The sequence below is a fragment of the Zingiber officinale genome, chromosome 3B, assembly GCF_018446385.1.
Source record: "Zingiber officinale cultivar Zhangliang chromosome 3B, Zo_v1.1, whole genome shotgun sequence".
NCBI classification, from domain to species: domain Eukaryota; kingdom Viridiplantae; phylum Streptophyta; class Magnoliopsida; order Zingiberales; family Zingiberaceae; genus Zingiber; species Zingiber officinale.
Genome location: NC_055991.1, coordinates 91605895 through 91630256, shown reverse-complemented (window position 1 = coordinate 91630256; position 24362 = coordinate 91605895). Strand labels below are relative to the sequence as shown.

The 24362-nt window shown below is 37.2% G+C and overlaps 2 protein-coding genes across 2 annotated transcripts; one reads left to right on the top strand and one right to left on the bottom strand.

Moving 5' to 3' along the window:
- The first annotated feature begins 1314 nt into the window (after positions 1-1314).
- LOC122056763 (probable prolyl 4-hydroxylase 3) lies at positions 1315-6540 on the top strand. Its single transcript, XM_042618866.1, has 8 exons — positions 1315-1597; positions 1703-1787; positions 2994-3091; positions 3171-3268; positions 5194-5323; positions 5420-5598; positions 5682-5771; positions 6302-6540. The coding sequence occupies exons 1-7, from the start codon at positions 1401-1403 to the stop codon at positions 5753-5755; spliced, it is 861 nt and encodes a 286-aa protein (XP_042474800.1). The 5' UTR covers positions 1315-1400; the 3' UTR covers positions 5756-5771; positions 6302-6540.
- Positions 6541-7691: 1151 nt separating this feature from the next.
- LOC122056762 (expansin-B16-like) lies at positions 7692-9880 on the bottom strand. Its single transcript, XM_042618865.1, has 4 exons — positions 9699-9880; positions 9043-9349; positions 8848-8977; positions 7692-8323 (listed from the first exon to the last, which is right to left on the bottom strand). Exons 1-4 carry the CDS (start codon positions 9844-9846, stop codon positions 8129-8131), a joined length of 780 nt encoding a protein of 259 aa, XP_042474799.1. The 5' UTR covers positions 9847-9880; the 3' UTR covers positions 7692-8128.
- Positions 9881-24362: the final 14482 nt, after the last annotated feature.

The following is a 24362-nucleotide window of genomic DNA, read 5'->3' as shown; positions in this document are numbered from 1 at the left end:
GGTGAAATCGGAAGAAATTAGGGATGATAATGGGTCGGGTTTAGATCGGATTCTATATCCTTCGTACCCATACCCATCGGGTATAGGATATCCGATGGATATATCCATACCCATTAAAGGATCGAATATCTTCTATACATATAATTTTTCTTCTTTCTATCAAACTATTATAATTCAACAAAAATATATTAAAATTAACATCCTATTAATATATATATATATAATTTAAAAAATAGATTAAACATTATATAGTCTCCTACTAATATAAAAAAACAGTAAGTTGATTTTAGAAAAAGGAATTTTTTTTTAATATATGTATATATATTATTTAATCGGGTATTCGGTCGGGTATCGGGTATTGATAGTCCCTCCATACCCTCTTCCATTTGGGTCGGATGTCGGATCCTCCATCGGGTTCGGATGAAATTATAATCCCTAGAAGGAATACCAAAAAAGAATCTTTTAGTGCTTCAAATCAGATGAAATTGGCATTTAGTTAAATGAGAAGCCTGAAGGAATTCACAACCTTTGAAAATCATTCTTCTCTATGACAAAGAGAAATTGTTCTAACCCCTGGTCCCCTGCCCTCCAACTAATCATCTTTGAGGAGGATGCTTCCATTTGCCTCGTGTTTAATGATACTCGAGTGTCCTGTTTTCTTCTTCATATTCTTAGTTGTGTTGCTTAGGTATCCATCTTTACTTTCATTTAATGCATTTTGGAGCAATCATTCATTGGATCTCAAATTTTCCTAAATGGATTTTGATGATCTAAGGAATGTGAATGTTATTCATTGTCATTGGTTGAGCTCTATAGCTAAATACAACACACACATCTAAGGTAAGATTAGTTTATGGCCTAAAATATATATTTTAAAATTTTAAGTCTATTTTTTATTAATATTTATATTTTTTTAAGATATAAAATGTTAATATTTAAGTTTTTCTTCCTCTTTTTTCTTCCAACTACTCATCTTTGGCGCCCTCTAATACATGTTAATATTAAATTATGAGTGAGATATTATTTTAATATATATTTTTTAAAAAGGAGTTCTTCGTCGATATAAATAATTATAGGTGCTCTTCGAAAAACTACAAGAAGGCGAAGCACACATAAATATAAATTATATTTTAAATGTATATCTCTTTTAGGAAAAATATTTGTAGATCTATTTAAAATTTTAAATATTAATTCTGAAATTCAATAAAAAAAATAAGTTTAATTATTTTATTATTAATATATATTATCCGCGCATGTTTCTAGTTATGTCGGTATTTGATTCTTATTTAATATATATATTTTTAATTATTTTGGAAATCGAAAGCGTAATTCGCACTCGTAGACAGACTTTTCCTCTCTCTCGGTCTCCGATTTCTCGCCGGCCACTACTGCGCGCGGCGATGGCGACAATGGCGAGGCTGACGCGTCACCCGCTGCTGCTCCCAGGCCGGAGATCGTCCTCGCTCACCCTCATCCTGGTGGTGCTGCTGACCGTCTCGGTGGTCCTCCTCATGCTCCTCGCCCTCGGGATCTTCTCGCTACCTGTGGATTCCGACGGCCCAGCTAAGCACGGCCCTCGAAGATCCGTCCACGAGGCGTACGTTGAGCTCTTTTTCCCCGTTGGTGCTTCTATAGGCAGATCGAATGGATCTGTGGGTGTTCGCCTTGGATCTCTGAGGTTCCGTTCCTCTGAGTTTTGCAGGAGGAATGCGCTGGAGCACGGAGGGGATCAGTGGACGGAGCAGGTTTCGTGGGAACCCAGGGCTTTTATCTATCACAATTTTATGGTTAGTTTCCATTCTCGTCTTCCATGCGTTATGCTGCTTCCGCCCTTTCGAATTGAGGAGCATCCGAAGTTGCGAGACTTTTTATTCTTGATTCTTTAACTTACCTTAATGGGATGTATTAACCTCGTTTATGGATCTGACTGATGGTTAAGTTCACTCCATTTATCGCCTCTTTTCTGAGAAATTTGCCTAATTTTCCACAAATGAGTTTACGATGCACTCTCCTGTAACGAATCCTTGTGGAGAAATAGGCTGTTTAACAAAGATAACTTTGGGAATTTGGATAGTCATCTGAACAGGGCGTCTAATGTCTTTTGAATATGAGATCTGGGCGTCTTTTTCATAGTGTCGATGCTTGTAAGCTGTATGATTCAATGGTCTGCCTGAATGCTTCAGGCGATCTTTTAATTTTGCTCAACTGTTTGTGCTTTTGCTTTTCCCTTTGCTTCTCGACCAAAAAGTTCCTTAACCAAAATTGTCAACCTTTCTGCAATAGATCCATCAGCAGTATATTAATATAAGTTTAGTAGCTAATGTGGGACTGGAAATGTGTGGGATTTTTTACCTGAAGGAGCTATGTTTAGGAAAAAGTTTCTTCATTCAGCTCTAGTTGTCTGTGTTTGTTGTTATCAAAACCCACATCTCTGTTAACTTTAACTCCTCTAGTTGCCTTAAAAGTTATTTTCGTCCTTCAAGATTGTTTCATTATTTCTTATAAATTGACCATAATTAAGGGTACCCATTAATCATTATTACACTCTGACCTTTAATCAGGCGTTTGCATTATTTTTAAGTTCTAAATTCTGCATTTTCCATCTCACATGCAATTTATTTTGGTCTTTCTTGATGTAATTTTTTTGGCATTCTTTGCCCTTTCTATTTTCATTTTTCTTTGCGGTGACGTTCATATCTAAGATAGCAACAACATCAAACCCTTACCATTTTACATTATTGTTCCCACCGTGCTACCATTTATTCTTGAGTTGCTTTCCTCCTACACCTTTTATCATGATGATATGATGGCATGGGCACAGGTGACAAATCTTATTTTTTTTAATTGTTTTTATCCTATTCTTTCTTCCTATGACATCATTTATTCTCTCTAGTGCTACCTAGCCACCTATGCATGTTTTATCTTCTGCATGGTTTGTAATGTTATACATGTTGTTTGTTAGTAACAATAGCTGTTTTATACGTGTTTATTAGTCCCAGAAAGAGTGCGAGTACCTCATTGAATTGGCAAAGCCTCATATGCAGAAGTCAACAGTTGTAGATAGTGCGACAGGTCGGAGTAAAGACAGCAGGTTTACATTTCATTGGCTCTCTTTTATCATCTGCCTGTTAGTTAATCAATCATCCTTAAATGTGGCAATTTCTGACTAGGGTCCGGACAAGTGCTGGCATGTTTCTTAGAAGAGGACAAGACAAAATCATCCGAACAATTGAGAAAAGAATAGCAGATTTTACCTTCATACCTGTAGGTGTGTATTTAGTGAGTTATATGAACTGAAGAACTATGCCTGACGTTATATTTATTGTTTTATGACGTGCCATGTTTTAACTTCTGATTGCTTTCAGACATTTGAGTATGCAGTTTATACAAAATTATTTTGCTGTCTTCCTATTTGAAAATCCTGACATATATCAGACCTCTGCTCCTCTTAATTGATCCATATTGTGTGAATTATTCAAAAATAATTGTTATTTTGGCTATTCAATTTTGTATCTTCTTATACATTGACTCTGCTTGCATATGCGTATTCACTGGTTACTGTTGGTGCAATATCCCTTAGGTCAAGGTTGACTGGTTTGACCAAGCTTGAGTCTTGGTCATAGTTTCGATGTTTGACAATACATGTAGACACATGGACAATGCAGGTGCAGCTGTTCATATGGGGAGATTCTGATCAGGACTGATCAGTGTGAGTGAAGCTAGGCAGATGGAAATCCTGGTGAGTGAAGCCAGGTGAAAGTCCTAGTGAGTGAAGCTAGGCAGATGGAAATCCAGGTGAGTGAAGCCAGGTAAAAGTCCTAGTGAGTGAAGCTAGGCAGATGGAAATCCTGGTGAGTGAAGCCAGGTGAAAGTCCTAGTGAGTGAAGCTAGGTGAAAGCCCTGGTGAGTGAAGCCAGGCAAGGGAAAATCTAGATGGATCAAGGATGATCGGATATCTGGTGTTGGGAAGTTCTGGCAGGTCAAGGGAGTGACCAGATGCTAGGCATGATGGACCAACAGGTCAAGGTTGACCGGATGTTGGTTTGAGAGGCTTGGGACTTGGTTTTGGACAAAAAACCAAGAGCTGGATCGATCAGTGGATCAATCCAGGCTTTTCCTAGCGAACATAGAGCCTCTGAATCGATCAGTCGATCGATCCAGAGGTCCCAATCGATCAGCCGATCGATTGAGACGCTGCTGCTTCGCACGATAAGGGCTGGATCGATCCGTGGATCGATCCAGGCGTTTTTCCAGAGCACAGAGGCGCTCTGGATCGATCCGTGAATCGATCCAAAGCCTCCCCGATCGATTGGGAGTTTTCGAATCGATCGGGATCCGACCGTTGCGTCGTATTTTAGCTGCAGGCGGGCGTCTCCTTCAGCACTTCTTCACCGATTCATTTCAGATCTTCACCAGCTCCTCCACAGCTCTTCTCAAGCTCGAGATCGCCAGTTCTTGAAGGTTCTTGGAGGTTCTTCCAAGTCAAGAGGCGGATCAAAGCAAGGAGAAGAAACTAGGGTTATGGCTTTTGCACTCATTGTAAGCTTGTGAGCTTGTATTCCATTACCTTTCCTTTTCTTCTAGTATTGAGTCTTGTAGGGCTTCTCCGCCCTTGGTAGTTACCATAAAGGAGAGTTTTATTAGTGGAGGGTGTGTGTGTAGGTGTGGATCATTGGACTAGTCACCTCTTGTGAGGTGGATACCAAGTAAACCAACCGTGTTAGCGTTGTGTGATTTGTTTCTGTATTTTCCGCTGCGCATCACTTTGAAGAAACAAGCAACGAAGCACGACGAGCGAACGCGAAGCTATTCACCCCCCCCACCCTCTAGCTACTTTTCGGTCCTAACAGTTACATGGTATATTTGAATGCTTATTTGCACTTGTTCTTGAACATACTTGAATATTAGATGTTAAAAAATTTTATTTTAATTTTTTTTTCATTTTTGGGTCATTCAATTTCTTCTGGCAAATTTTTTTGGGAGAAGAATCCTTTGTTTACATCAGACTCAGTTGGAGCTTTACGCCATGTAAACTGGTATATATGAGCATTTTACTAATACAGTTAGTTCATCATGCCACTTTTCTCCTATCGAAGTTGAATTATGCATCTTTTGTAGTATCAATTTTTCTTCAGTGTACTATTTAGGTGTTGTTTTTGGACAACTAAGATTTAGTTTTGTTCCTTATTTCAGAACATGGAGAGGGTCTTCAGGTTCTCCATTATGAAGTTGGTCAGAAATATGAATCTCACTTTGACTACTTCACAGATGAATTCAACACTCAGAATGGGGGTCAGCGAATAGCTACAGTTCTCATGTACCTGTAAGAATCATCCTACATTGAACTCAAGAGGCTGACAGTTTTTCAACAAAACATTTTTCATGACCTTAACATCAATGTTCCATTTTTCTGGATCAGTTCTGATGTTGAGGAAGGTGGTGAAACTGTCTTTCCTTCTGCAAAATTCAACAGAAGTTCTTCAGCAGAGTTATCAGAATGTGCAAAAAAAGGCCTTTCTGTTAAACCAAAGATTGGTGATGCTTTACTCTTCTGGAGTATGAAACCAGATGCCACTCTGGATCCATCTAGTTTACATGGTATGTTTTCCGCTAAGAACTATTTTCATCTAGCTGTTTGCTCTAAACTCAACACTCTCAGCCACTAATTGAACTTGTTGCAGGTGGATGCCCTGTTATTAAAGGAAATAAATGGTCTGCTACAAAATGGATGCGCGTTCATGAATATAGAACTTAGTTACTTTGCTAAGAAGGTACTTGAATTCGCTTGAGAAATGTTATTGTAGCCTTCTTAAAGCAACAGGTTGCTTCAACCTACCATGTGCGGATGCCCCATAATTCTGTTGTCCTTGTAGTGCCTTGACCACAGTTAATAACTATGCTACTGACTAGATGGATGGATAAATAGTCTACGAACATTTGCAATAAATGCCCATGTATATATATAAACTCTATTCTTTAATCTGTATTATTATGAAATTGTGCTAGTAATCCTAATTAATATAGTAGAATCAGAACCTCATTCTGTAAATTGCTCTCTTCCAACTGTTAAATATATCTAAAACCCCTTGATGTTGATGAATTTAGGGCTGCATTTAATTGTGAAAAGCAAACTTCATTGTTGATAATAAGAAACCAAGAAGTTGAATCTTTACTGGCAAGGATGAATGGAAACTTGTTTATGTTTATTAAATTTTAGCTTTTCCTTTGTCATAAATATAATTTTTCTTTCCAATGTTTTACATGTTTACTTGATCTCAACCAGCTTCTATTTCATATTTAGTGTCTAGAGTTGATCCATTTAGCATCGGATAGGGGTCCGGATTCAGGGTGAACACTTAAACTTCATGGAAGGCAAGTCACATTGCTCTTCTCCTTATTTCCTGTCAGTTTTGTAATCCAAGTCAAACTACAGATATTCGATACGATGTAAATGTTATGAGTCGAACTGGATAGTGTTCTGTTTTTCATCAATATTTTGACAATAAGATCTGGCTTCAAGCTTCTAAGTTGGATTGACCAGGATTGCTCATACTTGAAAAACTGATCAACAATAGAATTGGTTCATTCTTTTTAAATATTTCCTTGTCGTAAACGTAATTGATAGAATGGGCGAAAAGAATCTATAAAGATACCGGCGTTAATATTGTTTTTGAAGACAATCGAACACTAAGAAACCCAGCTTGGTCTGGTGGTGTTATAACATTTTATTCACACTGTCACACTGATCTTCATATATAGAAATGGAAGCATATATTTATTTACAATGAATTTATTATTATAGTCATGCAGTAAAAATATCAAAGGATGAAAGTATCACAATAAATTCCTAGATCTTCTAATAAAATTTTAATATTAAAGTTAGAAATGCATTCTTAGATCTTGACCAAGAGATTAGTGTTTCCCACCAAAGTGAAGTGTATTACATATTTTAAAATGCTATTTATCAAAAACATTTTTAAAAAAAAAGAACTCAAACTGGATTTAAAAAACAATTAATTTTTAAGTTAATATTTAAACTCAACTGTACCAAACAATATAAAATTCTACTCATTTTCCTTGCTTTATTTTTCTATGATCTTATTTCTACGCACCCTGAGAGCATTGACAGCTCTAAAAGAATTGTATAAAGGCACAAGCATGTGGAGTGGGACTTATTGCGACTGGTCCAACTAAGAAAGGTAAGGGAGAAAAACATATAATTTTGTTTGGTCTCTCTCTCCCTTAGTTAATTTATGTATTTATCGTGATTTCATATTGTTGTATTTGTCATGATTTCAGATTACCAAATTAAATATTAATTGATCCGTAATATCTTAAATATGTCTCTTGAAATTTTCTCTCAATAGGCATCGCTTCGACTTTCCTTTTAATATTCACATTTCTTATTTTATCTTTCCTCTATACAAACACATCTACTTTAACATCTTATCTTTGCAATTCTCATCTTCTTATCATATGCTTGCTTTATAACCTAACATTAAGCTCCATACTACATGAGTTTAGTCTCTTTAGCAAATATGAGTAAAGAATTATAACAACTTCAACGGCCAAGAGGTAGATTGAATGTAACTAGAGTGCCATTCCTGGAGCATAAAGAGTTGAGAATTCTTATTAAAGAAGATTTTCTCCTTACAAGCAAAATATCCAAATTCAAATGAAAAACAATACACTAAGAAAAGCCACTTATATTTATTCCATTTCTAAAGGTACAATTTCATTCCTTGTTATTGAGCTAAAGTAGTCCCCATATCACTATCATAAACAACTAAACAAGAGACCATGTGCCAATGCCCCAATCAGTCCCTCACTTTCTTCACATGTCACACACAGGCAAGAATCTAACAGCTTGTTGTATGTGATCCTGCAATCTCTACAATCGACAATGAAGTCTCACTCCAAACAATCTGACCGTTATCCATTTATTAAACACAGTATTCATTCTTGGACCCCATCCATTTCTTCATGTTGGGATCCTACAACCAAACAAACACACAAACAGGAAGTAAACAAGAAGCTCACTCTTCCCTTTGGAGAGGGCTGCAAACATATACACACTTGCTTCATAGACTAAAGAGTAACGAAATAGTATGTGACGATGTAGATTCCTTCACGAGAAGTTGAGGCGAGAGGTGTAGGTGGCCTTGGGAGTCCAGTTCCTGGGAATCACATCTCTGGCCGAGAGGGTCTTTCGAGTGGTCAGTGTGGTGAGCTTTACTGAGAAAGGCCCCTGCAGAGGCCCCCCAATGATGCACCAACTTGCCCCCCACACATGCTTCATCTCTTGCCACAACACAGAATTTGCCTGCCAGATTTGTTAGTCGTTAAACTTGATATTATAAGTCGAGTTCTTCAAATTTTCGAATTAAATGGCCACTCAATCAAACCACTAGATCATTAGAATAAAGAAGCTTGATTTGTACTGTATCAAGAGAACCTTAAGTGAGGTTTGTTAGTTGTTAAACTCAATATTACAAGTTGAGTTCTTAAACTTTTCAAATCAAATGGCCACTCAATCAAACAACTAGATTCTTAATTTGGTCTTGAACATAGACTTAAAAGAGAAAAAAAAGATCAAATTCAGAATAAAATTGTTTACTCTAAAAGGGAGAAGAATAAAGAAGCTTGATTGGTACTGTATCAAGAGAACCGTAAGTAAAATGCCAAGTGAAGGGCTCTGATGTGGTAAAAACTATGATCATTCGAGAAGGAAAAGATTGCTTGAAGAACAGAGTATGATGAATATGTAGAATTGTCATTATTGAATCATCAAGAACAAAGCAAAGAAAGTGGTGTAAGAGTAGAATCTTTGAGAAGGGGGAAATTTACTTGTTTAATGTGCATGGATCCGATGTCTCCATCAGCATCCTCAAACTCCACAAGAAGAGATAGCCAAAAGCGTGTGGAACCTTCATTCACATGGAATGCGATGTTCTTCCCAGGGTATTTGCACGGAGTCCTGTTAAAATGTTTAGCGAATTTAAGAACCGTAGCATTTCTCCAAATAAAAGGGGAATTTCTTACCTTCGGAAGACGACAGGGATCTCGCCGCGGTTGCGGAGCTGATCGGCCCCGCCGGAGATGGCCATGCGGCCGAAGGCGGCGCCGCTGAGGTCGAAGTGGGTGCGGCCGAAGGCGCAATACCCGCCGGGGCACTCGTCGGTGACGATGATGGTGGAGGGGCGGCGGGAGCAGATGGCGGGGTCCAGGCAGCGCACCTTGTAGCAGACGCCGCACCCCTCGCCACCCTTGAACAGCACCGGGCTCACCGCCCCCACCCGCGCTCGCAGCGGCCGCACATCCACCAGCGTCCCGTACCCGCACGCCCCGCCTGCCGTTAATCACAACCCTAATTTTTATGATTAATATATTTCACTTTGGCCCTTTTAAGAATGTCGTTTTACAGTTTTAAACTCTCCTTTTTATATAATGATTCTGTTAATGATGTTATGATAAATTTGACCACTCTCCTCGCGCCACGTAGCGAGACTAGGTGATGGCTCAGGGAACATCGCAACGGCTACCAGTCTGCAGTTTGTAGACGACGAGCCCTGGCCGTCCGATCTCGATCCGACGGGCAGCAGAGGGAACCCCCTTCGCTGGCGCGGCATCCGGCGATTTCGCCAGGGTGCGAATTTTATGCAATGTTGGCCGAGTGAAGGATGGGAAGGGGGGCTCACCGTCGCTGCCGTCACCTTCGGCGCTGCCGTACCAAGTGGCCGTCGCTGGGAGCCAGTGCGGGTCAAATGCAGCGCCGCCGTCGAGGCGTCGGAACAAACTCAGCGAAGCAAGCACCACGACGGAGTAGTAGAAGGAAAGAGCAGCCATCTCTTCCCCTTGCCGGTGGCTGCTCCCCGTTCTCCTTCCTATATATATATAGACGAAGCAACAGCGGGAGGGGTGATATCGAAATTTAGGGCTGAAGATGTGGCAAAGTGAAATTTGCCGAATAGTTAATCTCATTATTGTAGCGCGCAGCTTTCAGTCCCTCGTGTCATCCATGTGCGTTCTTCGTGGAGTGAAATTACAATTACTTGACTGCCCTTGTTCAGTTGCATGTGCCGACACTCTCTCTCCCCTCCTCGAGCGGTTGGCTGGGTCGACCGTTGGCGGCCGAACCGGAATAATTGGAGAGGGTTAGTTGAGCGGTCGATTTCTGCCGATCTTTTTTGGCAGTGGAAAAACAGTTAGGGCTTGAGCGTAGGCCCAACCAATTACTATATTCAGCCCAAGGAATTAAAATATATTTTTAATTTTTAATTTTTAATTATCTGACTAAATATTAAAATAAAATAAGCAAAAATTAAAACGCCGTCCCAATCTATATATAGGGATCGATGCAAAGATAATTTTTAATAAGAGCTAACAGAGTTTAAATTTTCTATCTTCAAATTTCTCTGTCCACCTGTTTCACACAGGTAACGACATAAATGAATAGTATTTCTTGTGAGAAATATGTGATGCTGCAGTGGCAAAAGAAATCCCTTGCCGAACCCCTTCTGCTCTCGAAATTTCTCTCCGAACCCTTCTATGCCCTAAACCTTTCTCCGAGCTACAACTCTGTCTTCACCAGCAGCTTGCGCCCTGCCTTTCTCCAGGTGACTCCCTTCTGTTGGTCCCGATGAGACTGACTAGGAGGGATGAATAACCTACGATCAAAATTAGAATAAAACAATCTCTTGACCTTCTTATTTATTTATTTTTAAGTTGTCATTATTTTCATTAATGCTAATTGTCTATAATTACTTAATTTAATTGTGCATCTTTGTTTTTACTTAGCAAGGATGTACAGTAAAAACAAAGATGCACAATTAAATTAAGTAATTATAGACAATTAGCATTAATGAAAATAATGACAACTTAAAAAGAAATAAATAAGAAGGTCAGAATTTACTTGGTTATAACATAGATAATTGTTAATCCAAGGCAGATGAAAGCACTAGAAAAATCTCCTTCGTTGAAGGTGGAGTAACCTTTTACACTCTTTGATAGCTCAGAAAGTTGTTAGGAAATGAATATAGAAGTTGTTCTTGATTTCTTAACTCCAGGGGTCTTTTTATATCTCTTGGGAAAACTCTATCCATATCTTGAAAGCGCCTTCAAATAGGTCCAAGGCGCCTTCAATAGGCTAAGCTTTATCCGCTGAAAATAAAGTTTTATCTTCGACTAACGACTATGGAAGATGCCTCCAACAGGTTGGAAGGCGCACTCGACACTATTCATGGAAGGCGCCTTCCAAGCCACTAAAGCCGCCTTCTCTAAGACAGATCAACTCCTTAGCTAATCTTCTTCACGTGGGTGATGCTTCGGTTAATCGGAATTGAGCTCACCCGAACCCAACTCCGACCTTTTCCTTGAGCAGGCTTCTTTCTCAACTTCTTGTCTCTCGAACGTTGTACACGTCCTTCTTGTCCATCGGTATATTCTTCCACAACACCTTGTCCCATGGATGCACCGAGCCCGTCGGCTCCTTTCTCGTGTCATCTTTCTCGCTAGCCCCATCTTCCGCTCTACTTCTTGTGCTCCTAAGTTCCTATACACTTAGACACAACACATAAAAAACAAATAGGATCTAACTTAACTTGGTTGACCATATCAAAACTACCACGAAATACTTACAATTGTTGGGACCGAAAATGTAGCTAGAGGGGGGGGGGGGGGAGGGTGAATAGCTCGGCGTGATCTCGTGCTCGTCGTTGCTTGTTTCTTGTGATGAAATGCAGCGAAAAATACAAAGAAATAACACTCAACGCTAACACTAGGGATTTACTTGGTATCCATCTCAAAGAGAGGTGACTAATCCAAGGATCCACACACTCACGCACCCTCCACTATATAAACACTCTTTTTCGGTAACTACCGAAGGCGGAGAAGCCCTACAATACTCTCAATATAACAAGAAACAAAGAGAAGCAAATACAAGGGAAAACTTACAAGATTTGGACAATGAAACCCTAACCCTAGCTTCTTCTTCTTGTTGTAGATCCGCCTCTTGACTTGGAAATGCCTTCAAGAACCTTCAAGATCTGGCGGTGAGAACTCTGTGGAGAAGCTCTGGAATCGCTGTGAAGATAGGAGATGAACAGTGCAAGCGTTTTTGGAGAAAGAGCTCGACAACGACTTTAATCAACGCCAACGGTCGAATCCCAATCGATCGGATTGCTCCCAATCGATTGGGGAGGCTTTGGATCGATCGGTCGATCGATCCAGAGCGCCTATGTGCTCTCGGAAAGTGCCGGGATCGATCGGCTGATCAATCCAGTGCTTATCGCGCAAACTCGCAGCTTCCAATCGATCGCCCGATCGATTGGAGGCTCCTAATTGATCGGCTGATCGATTGGGAGGCTTTCTGTTCGCACGACACTTCTGCCCAATCGATCCACTGATCGATTGGGAGGATGTTTGTCGCGGGGACTCACCCAATCGATCAGCTGATCGATTGGGCATGAGCCAATCGATCTAGCTCTCGTTTTTGCCCAAAAACAAGTCCAAGGTCCCCTAAACCAACATCCAGTCAACCATGACCTATTGGTACATCATGCCTAGCATCTGGTCACCCTTGACCTGCTAGAACTCCCTCACCAAGTGTCCGGTCAATCCCTTTGACCCACTTGGACTTTTCTCCTCGTGCCAAGTGTCCGGTCATCCTTGACCCACTTGGACTTATCTCCACCAGGTGTTTGATCAACCTTAATCCACCTGGATTTCCCGTGCCAAGTATTCGGCCAATCCCTGACCTACTTGGACTTCCCAACACCAGATGTCTGATCAAACTTGATCCATCTGGATTTTCCTTGCCTGACTTCACTCACCAGGACTTCCCTTCTGCCTAGCTTCACTCACTAGGACTTCTCCTCTTCCTGGCTTCACTCACCAGGACTTTCACCTGGCTTCACTAACCAGGATTTTCTTCTGCCTAGCTTCACTCACCAGGATTTTCTTCTGCCTAGCTTCACTCACTATGTCTTTCACCTGGCTTCACTCACCAGGATTTTCTTCTGCCTAGCTTCGCTCACCAGGATTTTCTTCTGCCTAGCTTCACTCACTAGGTCTTTCACCTGGCTTCACTCACCAGGATTTTCTTCTGCCTGGGTTCACTCACCAGGACTTCTAATTTGCCTGGCTTCACTCACCAGGACTTTCGATACTGCCTAGCTTCACTCACTAGGTCTTTCACCTGACTTTAATCACCAGGATTTTTCGGCTGCCCGGCTTCACTCACCGGGACTTTCACCTAGCTTCACTCACTAGGATTTCCCATTTGCCTGGCTTCACTCACCAGAGCTTCCATTCTGCCTAATTTCACTCACTAGGACTTTCCCATCTGCCTGGCTTCACTCACCAGGGCTTCCATTCTGCCTAGCTTCACTCACTAGGACTTTCCATCTGCCTGGCTTCACTCATTAGGACTTTCCAGTTAAGTATCCGGTCAACCTTGACCTACTTGACTCTTCTTCACAATCTATCCACATGAACAATTGCACCTGCAATCTTCATGTATTGTCAAAAATCGAAACCCAAACATCAAGACTCGAGCTTGAACCAATTCAAGCTCAGTCAACCAGGTCAACCTTGACCTAGGGAATATTGCACCAACAATAATCTCCTCCTTTTTGATGTACATCAACCCAAGTTATAGTTAAGATTAAAAACAAAATCCAATAACAAAAAATTACAATACAATGAATTTAAGAATTTTGCAAAAATAAGTATAAGGATAAACAATTTTAAATTCTAAAATTATCTGAACTTTCCTTTAACTTATACCGATTTATCCTCATTTTAATAAGGGTTAAATACTGAAAATATATTTGATTAAAATTCTAAGGGATAGATAAGTAGTACCTAACATTTTGAAAAATTCTTAAAATTATTTTCCAAAATTTTAATTTTTTTCAACTTAAAAACTAGTTTTTTGAAAAAAGAATTTAATTTTTTTATTTGTTTGAAAATTCTAAAATTTTTTTGTCATAGTTAAACATATTTATCTAAAATAGTGATAAAATTTTCACGAATAAATAAAATTAATACAAGTAGTAAGAAATGATTCTATTAAGAGATGTAGAGATGTATTTGTAAGAAAAATTGCTTAATAAATAAATTTTGAAATTTAAATTTTTTTAACTTTTTCTAAGTACGTAAAACAGAGAGTGTATCTATAGAAAAATAAAATTTTCTTAAACTGACTTTTTGAAAATTTTTAATATTAAAAATTATTATTTTGATAAAAAAATTCATATAAAATAAATTAAGGGTCAAAACATTTAAAAAAATATTTAGATAGAAGACATAATAATTTATCATAAAAAATATTTTTTTTTAAAAAATAAATATATGGAATAATTTTAATTTTTAAAATATGATTTATTTTAAGAAATTCATAAAAAATAATTTGACAATAAAAAAATTTTGATTTTTTTTTGTGTGTTAGTAGATAATATTTTTATATTTCACAAATAAAATTTTAAACATAAAACTTGATCAGGAAGTTGATGTAATAATTAATTTTACTAAATACAATTAACTTAAGCAAAATAAATTACTAGCCTGCATATGAAATTAATTTATTGAGCTTAGCATAATTTTGATATCAAACATAAATTATTTCCTAATAGATTAATCAAATATTTTTTTAAAATTAATTTTCTATCTACTTTTATAATTTGATCCTTATAGTATCTAAAATGCCAATTAAGACTACCATATCTTCTAAAATTAAAAGAATTTGAATTTAAGCATGCATCATTCTTTTTCAAAAGTTCTATTTGTTCTTTTAATATTTTTATTTTCAATTTTCAACTGGTCAAAATCTTCTAATATTTTACTAAAGTTCCTTTTAATTCTAAGTTTTCCTTTAATAATATTTTATTTTCAATTTCTTAATTGATAGGAATTCTTAGACAGCATCTTAATGAACTTATATAACTTGTCAGGAGGTAGAGATTGTGTTGGTCCCTTGCGGCTGGCAAGAGGCGGTGAATCACCCTGCAAAATATAAAACAAACAAAACACCTTGCTCGACTTTTCAAAATAATTTAAGACACACTTGTTAATATTAAACTAATTATAAAGAAAGTAGAGGCAGATCTTTTACTTGGTTTGCAATTAGAAGATTGTCAATCCAAGACCTTGAAAGCTCACTATCAAATCTCATTCTGGCGGAAATGCCTCTTATAATAGTTAATGTTGGACGTTGAGGAGACGAAGGGGCACCACCTTCATTTCTCTCATTGCTGCAAACATCTCTCATTGCTGCAAACGCTAAGGAGACGAAGGGGCGTCATTTCCCCTTCGTCTTCCTCAATCTTCTTATAAATGATGCATCCAAGCCATGAGAATGAATCGGCAAAAGGAGAAGGGGAGAGGCGACGATGATCAGTGTTGGTTGAGCAAAGGAGAACATCCGAGAGGCTAGGGATTTGGCTTGTGAACCTTGAAGCACTTTTCGGTTACCCGTGATCGTGCTTCCGATAGCAGCGATGTCCGACGACTTCTTTGATTTCTTCGAGAGATCACTATGAGTGGTTACAACTTTATTTTTGTGTTTGATTCATTCTCTCAAAAATACAACAATAGTATTAGAGCATTTTTGAAAGCATGAATTTCGCGGAACTGAAAAATCGTGACGTTGCGATTTCACTCAATTTATGCAAGAATCGGCATCCCGAAGTCGCAATTTCCATCCGACTACATGGAAATCGTGTAGTCTTCGACGACATAAATCGTGACAGAGGAGCATCAACAACCGTGTTCAAATACCGGTGAAAGTCGGCTGCGGGAAGCCTCGCGTTTGTCACAAGAAGAAGATGAACAGTGCACATTTTTTTTGTTTTAATCGATTGCTCAATCGATTCATTCATTTGAATCGATTGATAAGGAAATTGAATCGATTAAATTCACGACACAGTAAATCTTGTATTTAATCGATTTATCAATCGATTGAATTAGTTTTAATTGATTAATCAATCGATTCAATTGAATCTCAATCGATTCAAAGAAAAAAAAAAAACAAGATGAATAGTAAATTTGACGAAGCACAGTAAATTAAAAAAAACATGTTCGGTGCTTTGTTTTTTCTCCCTACATGAACAATGTTTGAAATTTAATTAAATATATTTATTGATTCATTAAATACATATAGAAATATATTATTAATTAATAAATACATATTTGATTAAATTTATGATTTAATTAATTGACAATTGAATTAGACCAACTTGTTCAATCAAATCCAGGTCTGGTTTAAATCATTAGTTGATTTAAGCAGACCATTTGGATTCAATGATACCTAGTTTTGGTTTAAATTATTAGTTAGTTTAACTAGTCTGGTTTATTATTGAATTAATTGAGGTGATTTTGATTATATAAGTTGAGATGATTGAATATGACCAGATTAGTTCTATTATGTTAGATTTGATAAAAAAAGATTATATTTGTTCTAATGGATCGGATTAATCCAATGGATATTGGATTGATCAAATGGACCTGAATTTCATCAATAAGTCTGAATTGACTTAATTGAGCTTAGATTAAAATAATAATAGAATATAGGTAAAAAATCCTTATCTAATTATATTAGTTATAATGAGGACAATAAACTAAGCTTAGGATCCGGATTCCTGATTGACTAGTTCAATCGTCCAGTCGACTTAAACTCCTGAAAATCAAGAAGATTTGTTTTTCTTGATTTATAATGATGATTCTATATCTGTATAAATTGAATTAAATTGATTTTATACTCGTTAGTTAGTTTTGTATTGACTTATTTAAATTCAATTTTTTAGATGGCACAGATGATTACTACATTGACTCGTCGCGAAGTGTGGTGAAACCAGCTCAGGGAGGAGATTCAAGAGATAGGGTATAGGTCTACTTATGGAGTCGACGGACATGTTAGAAGGCTTGATAGACTATTCTAGAAACTTGAGCAAGAAGAGTTTTCAGTCTTGGACAGTTATAGGATCTGAGCATTGATGCATTCATTGCCAGAGTATCCTAGGGTAATAGCAAACTATGTATGGGGACGTCATGAAGGACGCGTCACATATTCAGAATTGTGTGAGAAACTACTTCACTATATAGGTGAAGAAGAGCCTGAAGAGTCTGAAGAGGACTAGGAAATGTTTGAGGAAGATCCAGAAATGAATCTGATGAAGAATCTTAAAGCTGTCCCATCTGAGATCATCCCAAATGAGTCCAGGTTAATAGGGATAATGTTGGCCGCTGCACTAGTATTTGTCCTAGTGGGAGCCGTATTGGCCTATCTAATTTATTAGTGTTATGTTTATTGTCGTTATGTACGAATAATATTAACCCATTAAGTTTTTGAGTCATATAATAATTTCTGTCATTATGTACGAACAGAGTTATGGTATAAAAGCAGTTATGTTATGTGTTAACTAACTTTCCCATGATTAGTTCATATGAAAATGATTAGTTCATTTCATGATTCGCTCATGTTAAATAATATAATTAGTTCATATATATATGATTCGTTCATTAGATGGGATGTGTGTAATATAATTGATCAATGTTGATTAGATTAAAACATACAAATGATGAGTGGAAACAAAGTTATCACTTAATTTTGTAAATTAATTCTAATTTACACTGAGTCGATAATTAATTGCATACATATGAATTACACTGAAATAATAAATAATGTGTTTATTTATGTAGATCATGGCAACTAAAAACATCATAGCTGAACTCAATAAGGGAGAGAAATTATATGAGGATAATTACAAAATCTAGCATCTCAAGATACAATACGTTCTTGAGGAGCAAGAAGTTCTAGAGGCTGTAAATCAATTCATGGAAGAACCAGCTAATAGTTCTACAACACAACACAGACGTGACCTTGATGCCTATAAGGCATGGAAAAGGAAAGACTCCATTGCTAAGGGAATATTGATTAGTTCAATGGTGGATGACCTGGTATTTGAGTATGAGCCATTACCATCGGCTCATACTGTCTGGATAATCCTTCGAGAAAAGTATAGTAGAGTAAGTCTCAGTAAGCTCCGTTAGCTAACAATTAAGTTTGATAGCTGTAAAAAAAACCCTCGAATGTTACCATGGCTCAACATCTCAGGGAGATTGGTGACATGATTCGAGAGCTTAATACTGCTGGTCATGTGTTGACCGATGAACAACAGGTTCAGTCAGTTATCTGTTCCCTTCCTAATTCTTGGGAAATGATGAAACATAATCTCACTCATAGTGAAAGTATCAAGACTTTCACTGATGTCTCACGCCATGTTGAACTTGAGGCAGAGAAGATTGAATCCGTAAGGATTTCTGGTCAAGCTTTTGTAGTTGAAGGTTCTGGTTCCAAGAATAAGAAAAGATGGTTTAAGAAAGGAAAGGGAAAAAGGAAAGGAGGCTAGTGCCGTTGTTGTTAAAAACTAAATCAAGAAGAAAGGAAAGAAATATAGACAAACACCTAAGAGTAAGTTGACTTGCTTCAACTGTGGCAAGAAGGGTTATTTTGCTCGGGATTGCACTGAGCCTAAAAAGGTAGATCCATCTTTAACTTCTTTTCACAAGCATTATGTTGCAAGTACAGTGTTGTTAGCTGATTCTTATCCTTTGTGGATTATAGATTCAGGAGCAACGAACCACATAGCACATTATCGAGCTACATATGTGGAGTACCATCGGGTACCAGCTAGCAACAAATGGATATATGTAGGAAACAATGCAAGAATTGAAGTCAAAGGAATTGACACTTGCAAGCTCAACCTACGTGGTGGGCGCACTTGTTTCTACACGATGTCCTGTATGCTCCTGAGATTCGACAGAATCTGGTTTCCGTTATTTGTCTTCTTGATTTAGGTTATAGTGTAAATTTTTATAGCCGTTGTATGGAACTTCGAATTAACTCTGTGTTAATTGGGCATGATTATGTAACAAATGACTTTATGATTCTTGATGTAGAACTAAATAATAATGATGGTTGTTTTTCAAACATTGCTCTTACTAGTAATGCTGTTGTTAATGATGAAATTTGGAATGCTAGGCTAGGACATATAGGATAAGAATGAATGAATAGATTAGCTAAGGAGGGCCTTTTAGGTGCTCATGCTAAGATTAACTTGTTTATATGTGAGCATTGTCTTGTTGGAAATGCAACTCGGAAACCATTTGACAAGGCTATTAGGGCTGAATCACCATTGTAGTTAATTCATTCGGATATTTGTGGTCCAATGAATATGAAAGCTAGAAATGAGAGTTCTTATTTCATTACATTTATTGACGACATCACACATTTTGGTCATATGTATTTGATTTCTCATAAATCTGAAGCATTAGATTGCTGTATTCGTTACTTGAACGAAGTTGAGAATCAATTGGAACATAAGGTTAAAACCTTATGCATTGACCGTAGAGGTGAATATTTGTCTGATCAGTTCAAGACAATGTGTAATGAGAAAGAGATTATTAGACAACTAACTATTCCTGGAACTCCATAGCAAAATGGAGTTGCTGAAAGAAGAAATATGACTTTTCTTGAAATGGTTAGGTCTATGATGGCACAAGCTAATTTGCCAATCTCCTATTAGGGAGATGCATTATTAGTTGCGGCCTATATACTTAACAAAGTACCTTCAAAGTCAGTTCCATCTACCCCACATGAACGTTGGACAGGCAGAAAGTCAGATTTAAGTAATCTGAGACCTTGGGGGTCAGCTGCCTTCGTTCATGATAAGACTCATGAACATGAAAAATTAGGACCCAGAGGTAAAAAGTATATCTTTATAAGGTATTCTGAGACTTCTAAGAGATATGTTTTTATTGGTGAGCGACAAGATAGAACCATCTCTGAAATAGAATCAAGAGATGCTACTTTTCTTGAAACTGAGTTCCCAACACAATGTGAAGTTGATAAGACAATTCCTCTATATGAGATAGATGAGGAGGATAATGTTCCTTTAGCAACAAATCAGGAGATGCCTGGATCTAGTCAACCTAGTGGGAGTAATTTGCCACTGAATGAGTTAGTTTCTCAACAGTCTAACCTATGAAGAAGTAGTCGTCAGATTATTCCTCGGAGAATGTTTGACATTAAGAATGAGGCATTGATGATTCCCCAGTTGATGATGAGGTTCGAAGATGCTCAATTAGAAAAGAATGGAAAGTTGCAATGGATGAGGAAATGGAGTCAATAAGAAAGAATCAAGTTTGGGATTTAGTCGATCTTCCTCCGGGCCGAAGGGCTATTGGGAATAAGTGAATTCTCAAAATAAAGAGGAAAGCAGATGGATCAATTAATCGATACAAAGCTCGATTAGTTGCAAAAGGATATACTCAAATGGAGGGTATTGATTTTGAAGAGATATTCTCCCCAGTTGTGAAGTTTGTATCAATACGTGTCATCTTAGCTATAGTAGCACAATTTGACATGGAATTAGATCAGATGGATGTAAAAATGACTTTCCTTAATGGTAATCTTGATGAAGAAATCTATATGGTACAACCAGAAGGTTACGTTGCTGAAGGCCAAGAGAAAAGAGTATGTAGATTTAGGAAGTCTATATATGGGCTAAAGCAAGCGTCAAGACAATGGAACATAACATTTAATGAAGTTATTTTATCTTATGATTTTGAAATGATCAATGAGGATCATTGTGTTTACCTAAGAAAGGAAAAAGGAAAGTTTGTCATTTTATCATTATATGTTGATGATATGCTAATAGCTGGAAGTGACATAAAGTGTGTGATAGAAGTCAAATCTCGGCTTTCATCACAATTTGACATAATAGATATGGGAGAAGTAGAGTACATCTTAGGAGTGAAGATCAATAGAGATCGATCGAAAAGGCTTTTGAGTTTGTCTCAAGAAGCTTATATCACTAAGATGCTACAACACTTCAATATGTCAGATTGTAATATTGAACAGACAGCTATAGCGAGAGGTATTGTTTTGAGCAAAAGTATGTATCCAAAGACTTTTGAGGAAATAGCTGAAATGAAGAAAAAATCATATTCCAGTGCTATTGGTAGTTTAATATACACTATATTGTGTACTCGTCTTGATATAAGCTATATTATTGGCTTAGTTAGTTGTTTCAAGTCAAACTCAGGATCAAGACACTGAAAACAATGAAGAGGATATTCAGATATCTCAAAGGAACAACGGATTATTACCTCTGTTTCCAAGGATCATATATGAGCCTGAGTAGCTATACAAATGCAGATTGGGCATGAGACCTTGATGATAGAAAATCCACATCTGGCTATGCCTTCTTGCTGATGGTGGTGTAATCTCATGTAACAGCAAGAAGCAAGCTTGTGTAGCATTGACGATAATGGAAGCTGAGTATATGGCTTGTGTAGCGACTGTGCAAGAGGCTGTCTGGCTAAGAAGGTTCCTGAAGCATCTGAAGATTGCTGAGGATAGTGGGACTCCTGTTACAGTGTACTGTGACAGTCAAGATGCAATAGCTTTTTCCAAGGATCCCAAATATCACAGCAAATGCAAGTATAAAGAAATTAAGTATAATTATGTAAGGGATATTGTTGACAAGAAAAAGGTAATTCTTGAGTACATCCCTACATGAAATATGCTTGCTGATCCTTTTACTAAGCCATTGACTAAAGAGTCATTTCATGGACATGTGAAGTCTTTGGGACTTCGAAAATGTAACTCATTGTAAAGACATTTTGATAAATGAAAAATGTCATGATCTATTCAGTGTATATGTCTTTGTTATATTTAAATAGAAGTCTCGATAAGCATATTGGCAGATTGAGATTGGTCCACTCACATGGACAATCATCTCTATTTGTTAAGTATGAATAGAGGTAAGACCGTTGCTTATGGGATAGCTTATGTAGTTGTGAATAGAGACATACCCATAAGTTAAGGTCGCCTTGATAATTGTGTCAAGATGAGATCATTTATATAATGATTGGAGTAAATGCACCCACCATTTACTGAATCTGCTTAAAGCCAGATTGGAATTCATATGTTAAATTCAGGATTAGACATTAGGTATGTCTAGATCGAAATCTGTACGATGTTAAACTTTGAGAAAAATATGCACTTGTTTAGTAAAAAGAATAACATCATAACATGTGATTCATACCACATGTGCTATGGCGACAAGAATGGTAGTAGGAGAATGGATCCATGTTTCTCTGCTATGTGAGACCTTTGAGATTATAAGTTAATCTCAATCTTACCCTAAGTGACTATTTAGCTGTCTACTTGAAGTTCTGATGAGTGTCTGCTACTTTAGTATATTTCCTATTGGCTATGAATGATTCGATCTATGGAGCATAAATAGGAAAGCAACTGATTAGAATGAATATATTCTAGCTAAAAAGGAAGATTAAGATTGATTTACATCTGTGACATTTATTCACTGATACTAGTTACATTTTTTTTGTTCAGTACATAAAATGTAATTATGAATAATTTGTTTAATTGGAGATGTTGAACATGCTCTTGACATATAGTCAATATAAGAGATTAGAGATGTTCATAATGATATAAATAATTTAATCTGGGGTAAAGGCAAGTCATTGATGTCTCTAATTGGTTCTAAAGAGCAGTTATGTAAGGTGTAATAATCTACTTAGCAATAAATACTCAATATGCTTGCTGTCGCACGAACCATTTTCCCTAATGTATGAAATGGATGCTCTTATTTGGTCTTTGTGAATAATTAATTTTTCTCTGGTCTTTGTGACTTGATCGTTAAATAGTCTATGTGACTTATTTGGTCTTTGTGACTAATTAATGTTTGGCTTTGGCATTATGACATGATCACCTTGTAGTTTATGTGACTGACATGGTCTATGTGATCATATAACCTTATGGATTGACTTGAACGAGTGAGAGATGTTGGATGTTGAGGAGACGAAGGGGCACCGTTTCACCTTCATTTCTCTCATTGCTGCAAATGCTTCTCATTGCTGCAAACGCTAAGGAGACGAAGGGGCGTCCTTTCCCCTTCATCTTCCTCAATCTTCTTATAAATGGTGTGTCCAAGCCATGAGGCAAAAGGAGAAGGGGAGAGGCGACGATGATCAGTGTTGGTTGAGCAAAGTGTTGGTTGCTACTCGGAAAACCTAGAGGTTCCACTGTACAAAAATTTTGTACAAAGGTCTGAACCTTTTCCTAGCTACCATGTGCTCTTTTAAATTAAATTTTGGATCGCCTGCGGAACTTAACACGTTTGATCCAAAACTTAATCTATTTGTTCTTTTAGGTTTTGACTTGGATCTCCTGCGGAACTTAACACGTTCGACCCAAGTCACCTTAAGTTATTAATTCCATTAAATATTAATTTCCATAATTGGTTCCCAGTACTGACGTGGCGAGGCACATGGCCTTCTTGGATATGGGAGCAACCACCACCGACTAGACAAAACCTTTTATGGAAAGCTAATATTTAATTTCCTAAAATAACTTTAGGTTAACCGAAAAGAACAATCAAATCACAAGGAAAAGAAAAACAAAAGAACACTATATCGAAAACAAATTCGAAACTCTAGAATCATATGCCTCTTGTATTTAGTATTATTTCCAAAAATAACTAGTATGATGCGGAAAGAAAAAATACTAGTTATACCTTTTAGAAAAACCTCTTGATCTTCTACCGTATTCCTCTTCTAACCTCGGATATTGTGTGGGCAACGATCTTCCGAGATGAGAACCACCTTTCCACCTTCCTTCTTTCTTCTAGATTTCGGCGACAATAAACTCCTCCAAGGATGAAGAATTTCGGCCACCACCAATGCTCCAAGGGATGCTAGAGACGAGGCTTGCTTTCTCTCCTTCTTCTCCTTCCTTGATCCGGCCACAAACAAAAGCTCCACCAAGAGATGAGTTTCGGCCAACAAGAGGAGAGGAGAGAAATAGGGCCGGCCACACCACCAAGGAAAAGAGGGAGAAAAATAGAATAGAGTCGTTAGCCTTGAAGCCTCCTCTACCCCCTCTTTTATAATCCTTAATCCTGGAAAATAAGGAAAATTTAATAAAAATTTCCTTAATTCTTTTTCCATTGAAAAGGAAAAATTATTTAATTAAAATAATTTTCTTTCTCAATTTTATTTGGCCGGCCACATAAAAGCTACAAACAAGGAGAGTTTTAATTAATTAAAACTTCCTAATTTGTCTCCAGAAATTTATAAAATTTCTCCAATAATTTAATCCCTTCATGATTGGTTTATAAAAAGGAAATTTAATAAATTAAAAATTTTCTTTTAAACATGTGGATAAAAAGAAAGTTATCTCTAAAAAATTAAAATCTCTTTTAATCTACAAATAAGGAAAGATATCAAATCTTTTCTCAATCTTTTGTAGAAACTAATAAAAGAGAATTATTAATTTT

What these genes read in the sequence shown, in the direction of transcription:
- LOC122056763 (XM_042618866.1), top strand. Translation starts at nt 1,401, where the DNA reads ATGGCGACAATGGCGAGGCTGACGCGTCACCCGCTGCTGCTCCCAGGC. An exon ending in TTATCTATCACAATTTTATG is followed by an intron (nt 1,788 to 2,993) that starts GTTAGTTTCCAT and finishes CGTGTTTATTAG; the next exon opens with TCCCAGAAAGAGTGCGAGTA. An exon ending in TTTTACCTTCATACCTGTAG is followed by an intron (nt 3,269 to 5,193) that starts GTGTGTATTTAG and finishes TCCTTATTTCAG; the next exon opens with AACATGGAGAGGGTCTTCAG.
- LOC122056762 (XM_042618865.1), bottom strand. Translation starts at nt 9,846, where the DNA reads ATGGCTGCTCTTTCCTTCTACTACTCCGTCGTGGTGCTTGCTTCGCTG. An exon ending in CGAAGGTGACGGCAGCGACG is followed by an intron (nt 9,350 to 9,698) that starts GTGAGCCCCCCT and finishes GATTAACGGCAG; the next exon opens with GCGGGGCGTGCGGGTACGGG. An exon ending in ATCCCTGTCGTCTTCCGAAG is followed by an intron (nt 8,978 to 9,042) that starts GTAAGAAATTCC and finishes ACATTTTAACAG; the next exon opens with GACTCCGTGCAAATACCCTG.